Here is a 10,333-nt window from a genome sequence, read left to right as displayed (position 1 = left end):
CTGAGGCAGGAGAATCTCTTGAACCCGGGAGGCGGAGGTTGCAGTGAGCAGAGATTACGCGATTACACTCCAGCCTGGGCAACAAGAGCAAAACTCCGTCTCAAAAAAAATAAAAATAAAAAATAAAATAAAATAAATAGCTGGCCATGGTGGTATGCACCTGTGGTCCCAGCTACTTGGGAGGCTGAGGTGGGAGAACTGCTTGAGCTCAGGAGGTCAAGGCTGCAGTAAGCCATGATCGCACCACTGCAGTCCAGCCTGGGCAACAGAGTGGGACTCTGTCTCAAAATAAATAAATAGGCCAGGCGCGGTGGCTCATGTCTGTAATCCCAGCACTTCGGGAGGCCGAGGTGGGTGGATCGCTAAAGGTCAGCAATTCGAGACCAGCCTGGCCAACATGGTGAAGTCCCATCTGTGCTAAAAATACAAAAATTAGCCAAGCGTGGTGGCAGGCACCTGTAATCCCAGGCTGTAATCGGGAGGCTGAGGCAGGAGAATCACTTGAACCTGGGAGTCAGAGGTGGCAGTGAACTAAGATTGCGCCACTTCACTCCAGCCTGGGCAACAGCAAGACTTCATCTCAAAAATAAATAAATGTAAAGAATGTTATAAGAAATATTTTATGTGCATGTATATTAGAATTATAATATTTCATTAAGTGGTGTTAAGAGTAAAATAACATGAAATTATATTTATTCATGGATATAAAATTTTATCTTATCAGAATAGTGATAGAGAAAAAAATTGGTTCAGTTACACAGGTGTTAAGTATTTCCTCTCAATACACTGGCCACTGTGTTTTGTCAAACGAGATGTTTCAGTGTTTCTTGTTTGTGCTATCTTAGTAACTGTTATCCTAGAAATGAAAAGAAACAAACCAAAATTCCTGTGATAGGTTACTATAGTACTCTACAATTCTTTGTTTAGGTCTGTATCTGATTGCCAAGCAAGATCTCTCAGTGTATAAGTTACTCCCTGGGAATAAGCAAAGCTACAGAAAAACCCCACATACACCATACCAGCCTTCAAAGGGCTTAAAACTATTATCTGTTAGAAGTTTTTAGAACTATTGTGCATCTTTATGTAATTCAGGAAATGCTTTAACTCTTTAGTACTTTTCATAAAAACTATAATAGTTTACATAGTGATTTTCAAATTATATAGCGTTTTCTTACCTCATAATAACCATGAAATGTAGGTATGAAAGGAATAAGCATCTTTATATAGGAGAAGACAGCGGTTCAGATTAGTTAGGTTACACCTTCCAGGGTTGGGAGCAGGGAGCAACTTCAGTTCCGGGGTCCATTTGCAAATCCACTGGTGTCTCAGTTAGATTCTCGCAGAAGCAGACACTGAGAAGTTAGGAACGCAAAAAATTTATGGGGTGCCGGGTGCGGTGGCTCACGCCTGCAATCCCAGCACTTTGGGAGGCTAAGGTGGGCGGTCACTTGAGGTCAGGAGTTCGAGACCAGCCTGGCCAATATGGTGAAACCCCGTCTCTACTAAAAATATAAAAATTAGCCGAGCGTGGTGGCACAAGCCTGTAGTCCCAGCTACTTGGGAGACTGAGGCACGAGAATCGCTTGAACCCGAGAGGTGGAGGTTGCCGTGAGTCGAGATCATGCCACTGCACTCCAGCCTGGGCGTCAGAGTGAGACTCTGTCTCAAAAAGAAAAAAAAGAAAAAAGTATGGAGGCGACCCCTGTGAAAGAGAAGGGGAAGGGGCAGAGGCAGAATTGGGCAGGCTGATCCAACAGGGAGTTCCGAGGCAAAAATTTCCATTAAAGCAGTTCCTCGTGGCCGGGCACGGTGGCTCATACCTGTAATCCCAGCACTTTGGGAGGCCAAGGCAAGTGGATCACCTGAGGTCAGGAGTTCAAGACTAGCCCGACCAACATGGAGAAAACCTGTCTCTACTAAAAATACAAAATTAGCCAGGTGTGGTGGCACATGCCTGTAATCCCGGCTACTTGAGAGGCTGAGGCAGGAGAATCACTTGAACCCAGGAGGAGGAGGTTGCAGTGAGCCAAGATCACACCATTGCACTCCAGCCTGGGCAACAAGAGCCATCTCAAAAAAAAAAAAAAAAAAAAGAAGTTCCTCATTGGGTAGATATAGCCAGGCCTTGCTCAGTCATTGGCTGGGGACCACCCTGAGAAAAGCACAGGATAAAAACCTGAAGCTGATGCTGAAGACTAACAGGTGGACTGTCCACTTACCACACTCCTTGCAGCTGAGGGGTGGCTCCTTTCTAGAAGGGGGATCTAATTGACGCATCTTCACAACTGCCACAGTTTACCTTGTGTGCCACGTGGATCCACTTCATAAAAACACGTGGGAAGCATCTCCTCTAGGGCTCTGGTAGGCCTCTGTTCCCGCGGGAAAACAAAAGAGGGAGGTTATCGGGGCAAACTACAGCCTCCATAGCCACAGTTGATCTCGCAGCCATAACCGGTGCTCCTTTTTCTCTTTTCTTTTTAATTTTTGTTTGTTTAAGACAGGATCTTGCTCTGTCACCCAGGCTGGAATGCAGTGGTGCAATCTCGGCTTACTGCAGCATCTACCTCCTGTGCTCAAGCAGTCCTCCCACCTCAACATCCTGAGTAGCTATGGACCGTAGTTATGCACCACCACGCTCAACTAATTTTTTTTTGTAGCAACGGGTGTCTCCTTTTGTTGCCCAGGCTGGTTCTGAACCCCTGAGTTCAAGCCGTCCTCCTGCCTTGACTTACCATGGTGCTAGGACATTTATAAGATGCACAAGCAGTAAGGGTGCACCTAGCCCAGCAGTGGTCCTCAGAAACCAAAAGTGTTCTCCCCACTGGAGGCCACATACAAGATTCCATCTGTATCTTTTTCCTTCTAGTAAAGCTCTCTTATAGTTAGGCTGGACTGTTTTTTGGTTTTTGTTTGTTTGTTAAAATGGAGTTTCGCTCTTGTTGCCCAGGCTGGAGTGCAATGGCACGATCTCGGCTCACTGCAACCTCCGCCTCCCAGGTTCAAGCGATTCTCCTGCCTCAGCCTCCCGAGTAGCTGGGGTTACAGGCATGTGCCACCATGCCCGGCCAATTTTTTGTATTTTTAGTAGAGACCCAGTGTTTCCATATTGATCAGGCTGATCTCAAACTCCCGACCTCAGGTTATCCAGCTGCCTCGGCCTCCCAAAGTGCTGGGATTACAGGCATGAGCCACCATGCCCCACCAGGCTGGACTGTTTTATCCACAAACAGAAGATGCCTTTTCAGAAGGAAGATGGATCCTTTTTGTGATGATCCACATGAACTGAGCCACAGATGGAACTGAATGGCTGTCAGATGGAACCAAGTTCTTCCATTTGTCAATGTCAACAATCTGAGAGCCTGAGACCTTTTTTTCCACAATCACCGGAACCCGGTCAGGATATTTTACTCTGATCTTCGGGAACTGCACGTATCTGTTTTCTAGCGAGTGGTTCTCCTTGAACATCCACTTCAGGGTGGTGGCAGGGAGGGGAGATAGCTGGCTCTAAAAACCACAGAGCACAGCGCAACCACCATGACAACGATGGCAGTGGCAACAACACACAGGCCTGTTCTTTACTCTTAAGGGAATGTCCTGACCACAGGATGTGCAGAAACTTTACTGAGGTAGCAAGAACCTAATTTTTTTACGGTTTATCTCGCTCTAGACTGCATGTGCCTTACCAGCATTTCCAGCATGATAGTATTCTCTTACTTATCCTGGCCTGATCAGCATGATGTCATCAATGTAATGAATGAATCAACATGATATTCTGCAATTTGTCCAGATGGTCCCAATGTCTTCAGGCTATATTATGACAGATGGTCAAAGAGTTAACATGGCCCTGGAGCACATTGTTGCTGATCTTCTTTCCTAACTGAGATAGAAGAGAACACATTTGCCAAATCAATGGCTGCATACTGTGTACCAGAGACTGTATTATCTGTTTTAGCAAAGACACCACATCTGGCCAAGCAGCTGTGATCAGGTCTATTTCTTGGTTGAACATTAGTCTCCAGGATCTGTCTGGTTTTTGCAAGGACCAGACCAGCAAATTAAACAGACGTAGGATAGGGACCAGCATGCCTGCGTCTTTAAGAGTGGCCCTAATTTCTGCCATCTCTCTCCAGGATTATGATTATACTGGTTTTGATTCACTATCTTGGTGGGAGGGAGGCAGTTTGGGAGGCTTCTACCGGACCTTCCCCATTATCATAGCCCCCACCAACAGGTACAGCCTGTGGGTTACTGTGCCACAGTGTCAATCCCAATGAGATATTTGGGGACCAGGGAAATATTCACCAGGTGATTTCATAGACCACTGGACTTATTCTTGGGCCAGGGCTTCATTTACTGGCCCCGTAGGCCCCCACTCTAACACAGCCCATGGTGATGTTTCCAGTCATTGGGTATCTGTGTCAACTTGGACCCTGTCTCCAGAAGTTCTTGGAATGTTGGAGTAAATCCCTCACTCCAGTGAACAGTCACTCACGTCTTCCACAGAAGAACTGGAGAAATCACTATGTATTGCAGAGTTCTTGGTACTGAGATCTGGCCATCTCTTAAAGCAATGGGCACTAGATCTGAAAACTGATTTAGGTGCAGAAACTGGGCAAGAGAGATCCTTTTGGGTAATTGCCCTTAACCTCCTGCTCATCTACTCTTGCTCTAATTTGATCATGTACATTAAGCAGTGCCTGTTGGCTGCCCAGCTATTTTGCCCCTAGGGATGTTGTTTTCTATTAACCATAACTGTGGACATTGTGACCCTCTGGCTTTTGGTGGTGAAGTGCTACCACCTGGCCTCTGTTGTTCAGGTCTTTTCGTCGCCATTGCTATTCATGAACCAAATTATGTGACTGCTTCACTGACCATTAACCCTGGCCTGTGGAGGAGAGCCACACTGAACTTCATCACCACGCTGGGGCCCCTGCCATCGTCACATTACTAATGCTCTTGGTAAATGTGTGTCCTTTGAGCTTTGCTGGAGAACATACTCCTATTTTGGCCCCGTGTAATTTATCCATTCCAGCATTCCCTCTTCCTGAGCCTTTTACTCCGTTTCTCTTCCCTATACCATGGGAAGCATTTTAATACAGTCTCTGTGAGGGTCATTGCTTTTTTCAGGCTTCTAGGAGTACGCTGGTAGCAAGTTTCATCATCCCCTGGATGCAGCCTCACTCCTTGCAGTTCAGTAGCGAATACTTTCTTGAAGGGGGATCTGAGCAGTTCATGTCCTGATCTGCTATGAGTACCCTTTTTGGTATTTTACATTACATCAATTATGGCCAATTATCCTTATTTTCAACTCCCAAGTGGCTAGACAGGAAAAAGAAAGAAATGATGTGAGGAGAGTTGGGAAGCTCTGCACAGTGATCCCCGAGAGCCCTGGCACCGCTTTAGGAGACATGGTAGGTCACTCTGTACGTGTTCTTCCTCAGCAAGGGGGGTTTTCCCAAAAGGGACGCAAGAAGAAATCTTACTCAGTGGAGTAAATGGAAAGAAGAGGGAGCGTGTCTGCCTGGCTCCTTCCTATCTCTCCTTTCCTCAGAGTCAAGTTTCACCCCACAGGGAGTTCACGCTTCCATGTTGCTTCATCCAGCCCTTCAGGAAGCCAGAGTCTGTGCTCCAGTGTGGCATTTCAGCTAACCTAGAAATGGAGGGTGACTTAGCACAGAGAGGTTCAACAAGTGGGGCATGCAGGCCACTGATCTCTGCAAGGGCAGCAGTGCGGGGGTGCTCTGGGATACAGGCAGTGCCTTGGGAAAGAAGGGCAATTGAAGACAGTTGAGTAGGTGAACAAAGTTTACATCTAACAAATTTTAAAGTTTTATTATTTTTACTTTTATATTCTTGAGGTCTCACTATTTTGCCCAGGCTGGAGTGCAGCAGCCATTTGCAGGCTGAATCCCGCTACTGATCAGTACTGGAGTTTTATTTTATTTAATTAACTTATTTATTTTGAGACAGAGTCTTGCTCTATTGCTCAGGCTGGAGTGCAGTGGTGCGATCTCGGCTTACTGCAGTCTCGACCTCCCAGGCTCAATCGATCCTGCCACCTCAGCCTCCGGAGTAGCTGGGACTACCTGTAGGTGCGTGCCACCATGCCCAGATAATCTTTTTTTTTTTTTTTGAGACGGAGTCTTGCTCTCTCCCCCAGGCTGGAATGCAGTGGCGCGATCTCGGCTCACTGCAAGCTCCGCCTCCCGGGTTCACGCCATTCTCCTGCCTCAGCCTCCCGAGTAGCTGGGACTACAGGCACCCGCCACCGCACCCGGCTAATTTTTTGTATTTTTTTTAGTAGAGACGGGGTTTCACCGTGTTAGCCAGGATAGTCTCGATCTCCTGACCTTGTGATCCGCCCGCCTCGGCCTCCCAAGTGCTGGGATTACAGGCTTGAGCCACCGCGCCCGGCCAATAATCTTTTATTTTTTGTAGATACGAGTTATCTTATGTTGCCCAGGCTGGTCTCCAACTCCTGGGCTCAAGCGATCCTCCCACCTCAGCCTCCCTAAGTGCTGAGATAACAGATGTGAGTCACTGTGCCCAGCCAACCTGAACTATTCTAAAGTTTAACAGTGCCTAAGAGCATCATGCTTAATTAAAAACTAGCTGGACGTGGTGGCTTACGCCTGTAATCCCAGCACTCTGGGAGGCCGAGATGGGCGGATCCCTTGAGTCCAGGAGTTCAAGTCCAACCTGGGCAGCACGAAGAAAACCTCATCTCTACCAAAAATAACAAAAATTAGCCAGGCATCGTGGTGTATACCTGTAGTCCCAGCTCTTTGGGAGGATGAGGCAGGAGGATTGCTGGGGCCCGGGAGGTGGAGGTTGCAAAAAAATAATGACTTTTAGTGTTACTACAGATGCAACGCATGTTCACTGTAGACCAATTTAAAACTGTGGATAAACCAAAACAACAAACTTTTTCTTTTTTTTACGAGACAGAGTCTCGCTCTGCCGCCCAGGCTGGAGTGCAGTGGCGCAATCTCGGCTCGCTGCAACCTCTGCCTCCCAGGTTCTAGCAACTCATGCCTCAGCCTCTTGAGTAGCTGGGACTACAGGTGCACACCACCACACCCATCTAATTTTTTTTTTTTTTTTTTTTTGAGACGGAGTCTCGCTCTGTCACCCAGGCTGGAGTGCAGTGGCGCGATCTCCGCTCACTGCAAGCTCCGCCCTCCGGGTTCACGCCATTCTCCTGCCTCAGCCTCTCCGAGTAGCTGGGACTACAGGTGCCCGCCACCACGCCTGGCTAATTTTTTTGTATTTTTAGTAGAGACGGGGTTTCACCGTGGTCTTGATCTCCTGAGCTCGTGATCCGCCTGCCTGGGCCTCCCAAAGTGCTGGGATTACAAGCGTGAGCCACCGCGCCCGGCCAAAAAGCGTTGTTTTTTTTTTTTTTTTTTTTTTTGAGACGGAGTCTCGCTCTGTCGCCCAGGCTGGAGTGCAGTGGTGCAATCTCGGCTCACTGCAAGCTCCGCCTCCCGGGTTCACGCCATTCTCCTGCCTCAGCCTCCCCAGTAGCTAGGACTACAGCCGCCCACCACCACGCCCGGCTAATTTTTTGTATCTTTAGTAGGGATGGGGTTTCACCGTTTTAGCCAGGATGGTCTCGATCTCCTGACCTCGTGATCCGCCCGCCTCGGCTTCCCAAAGTGCTGGGATTACAGGTGTGAGCCACCGCGCCCGGCCCTAATTTTTTGTATTTTAGTAGAGATGGGGTTTCACCTTGTTATCCAGTCTGGTCTCAAACTCCTGAGCTCAGGCAATCCACCCACCTCGCCTCCCAAAGCTCTAGGATTACAGGGGTGAGCCACCACACCCGGCCAAGAAACTTTAAATACTACCTAGAGACAACCCCTTTTAAAACTTTAGTGTATGTCTTTTTATACCATTTTCTAGGCTTCTAGGCTCATTTTCAAAAATGAGATACCACTGTAAATACTTAATCTGTAAATTATCTTTTTCAGGAGTCTGTCTGAGCCTACTGTTCTGGCTCAGGGAGCTGTCCTATAACATAAATAAGTAAATTTTTTTTACAATGGTTGTTGAAGATACTAATAAATATTCAGGGCTGGGCACAGTGGCTTATAGCTGTAATCCCAGTACTTTGGGAGGTCAAGGTGGGAGGATTGCTTTAGCCCAGGAGTTTGAGACCAGCCTGGGGAACATAATGAGACCCATCTCTAAAAAAAGAAAATTAAATTCACCTTTAGTATTATCTTATTAAAATTCCATTGTGCATTTACACAGTCATTTACCTTATCAGTCCCTTCAGAGGAACATTTAAGTTGTTGTCACTTACATCCTTGCAGCTAAATCTTTGAGCACATCCTAATATCTGTCTGTTTTTAATGACCTATCTAAGAAATCCTTTGAAACCTATACACTTAACCACTTTGTTAGCTAAGAGCCTCCAAAAAGCCTGGGTATAGTGCCTGTAATCCCAGCACTTTGGGAGTGCGAGGCGAGTGAATCACTTGAGGTCAGGAGTTCGAGACCAGCCGGGCCAACATGGTGAAACCCTGTCTCTACAAAAAATACAAAAATTAGCTGGGCATGGTGGCTCACTCCTGTAGTCCCGGCTACTCAGGAGGATGAAGTGGAAGGATGGCTTAAGCCCAGGAGGTAGAGATTGCAATGAGCCAAGATTGTGCCACTGCACTATAACCTGGGCAACAGAGCCAGACCCTGTCTCAAAAATCCTCCAAGAAGCAATTACAAAAATGGGATCAGATGTGCAAGAGATTTTGGTGGGGGAAATGCCTATGGAGGAAAATGAGAAGGAAGCTGGAGCAAGAACAGAGCAAGGATGATCCAGGTCAGACCCATATGAAGGAGAGGGAGAGGAAAGGAAATTTCAGTAAGAAGCATCTTAAGAGTAGAGTCCGTCTAAGAAAGTTTTCACTAGGCCAATGGGGAATCCTCAAGGCAAAGTTACCTGAGTTTTGAGTCTCACAGAAGCAGGCCTGCCTGTCTCCCTGCCACACTCAGTCATTGGCTGAGAGCAGCCTAGGGGAGTGTGGTGGATTCCGAATGCAGCAGTCAGGGCCCTCAGTCTGTCATGCTGGGAGATCTGAAAGGAACGTTCTCATGGCTGCCACGAACATCATTTGTGCTTTAAAAAGATTTGGTACTACTCATTCACTGATTCATGACATACTGAGAACACAAATATGAATAGGGATGTGGTGTTTACATTCTAGTAATTCACTTCAGTTTGAGTGGATTATCACAAATAGTTTTTTCAGAAATAGACTTTCAGAATCTCCTAAGCAGATTTTCAGAGTGTGGCCTCATTATGTTGTTTGAAATAATTTTTCAAATTCTTTTTTTTTTTTTTTTTTTTTTTTGAGACGGAGTCTCGCTCTGTCACCCAGGCTGAAGTGCAGTGGCGTGATCTCGGCTCACTGCAAGCTCCACCTCCTGGGTTCACGCCATTCTCCTGACTCAGCCTCTCCAAGTAGCTGGGACTACAGGCGCCCGCCACCACGCCCGGCTAATTTTTTGTATTTTTAGTAGAGACAGGGTTTCACCGTGGTCTCGATCTCCTGACCTCATGATCCGCCTGCCTCGGCCTCCCAAAGTGCTAGGATTACAGGCGTGAGCCACCGCGCCCGGCCTAATTTTTCAAATTCTAAGCTAAATAATAAATGGAGTTTGAGTTCTTCCTCACTTTGTAGTACTCCTTTCTCTGGTCATCTTACCTAATGTAAAAAATCTGAATATAACTTAATAAAGTTTAGAACTGAAAGCACCTGTGCAAAATTTTGACAGTAAGAGAAATCTGACATAGTTGACTCCATCTTGCTTCTGACCTCCAAGCTGTCCTTGGTCGTTCTTGTGCATAGGCCAAGCTAACTTTGGGAGAAATCTGTCGTTTAACTTGAAAGCAAGGATGATAAACAGTCTCTCCCTCCCTCCTTGCTCAGGGACTGACAATTGCCTTTGTAAGACTAATGAAAGGCCACAAGAATAGGATTATGGGAGGGGTCTGAACTCTGATAAAATGTAGGTATAGTTTCTATAATCCCCTACTGCTCAGGATTCATGTGGCCAGAGGTCACAAGGTAGGTATAGTCTCTACAGTCTCTTATAGCTCAGGAGTCATGTGGTCAGAGGTCACAAGATTTGTGACTTCCCCAATTGCTCCTATAGATAACATCACTATTGTAGAACCTAAGATGGGTTTTTTGAGAGATTTTTCAGACTTGATCCCACCTGGCCTGGTTGATCCCACCTGGCCACTGGTTCTATGGCCCCATCCAGAGGCAGAGTCAGCACAAGGACCATTTTCCAAACCCCTATGATTTCCATCCCCAACCAATCA

At 46.7% G+C, this 10,333-nt stretch overlaps 1 protein-coding gene across 1 annotated transcript; it reads right to left on the bottom strand.

Annotated features, from left to right (window-relative positions):
- Window positions 1-2,676: 2,676 nt before the first annotated feature.
- LOC129493057 (gamma-aminobutyric acid receptor-associated protein-like 2) lies at window positions 2,677-3,632 on the bottom strand. The gene is made up of 2 exons (XM_055298721.2): window positions 3,225-3,632; window positions 2,677-2,933 (listed from the first exon to the last, which is right to left on the bottom strand). Exons 1-2 carry the CDS (start codon window positions 3,463-3,465, stop codon window positions 2,863-2,865), a joined length of 312 nt encoding a protein of 103 aa, XP_055154696.1. The 5' UTR covers window positions 3,466-3,632; the 3' UTR covers window positions 2,677-2,862.
- Window positions 3,633-10,333: the final 6,701 nt, after the last annotated feature.

This window comes from Symphalangus syndactylus, chromosome 11 (genome assembly GCF_028878055.3).
Source record: "Symphalangus syndactylus isolate Jambi chromosome 11, NHGRI_mSymSyn1-v2.1_pri, whole genome shotgun sequence".
Taxonomy (NCBI): domain Eukaryota; kingdom Metazoa; phylum Chordata; class Mammalia; order Primates; family Hylobatidae; genus Symphalangus; species Symphalangus syndactylus.
Note: the sequence above shows the minus strand (reverse complement) of the source record. Positions and strands in the feature narration are given on the sequence as shown.

Coding starts and splice junctions, on each gene's coding strand:
- LOC129493057 (XM_055298721.2), bottom strand. CDS start 3,465: ATGTTCAAGGAGAACCACTCGCTAGAAAACAGATACGTGCAGTTCCCG. Junction 2,934..3,224: donor TGAAAAGGCATCTTCTGTTT/GTGGATAAAACA, acceptor GGGCAACAAGAG/CGAAACTCCATTTTAACAAA.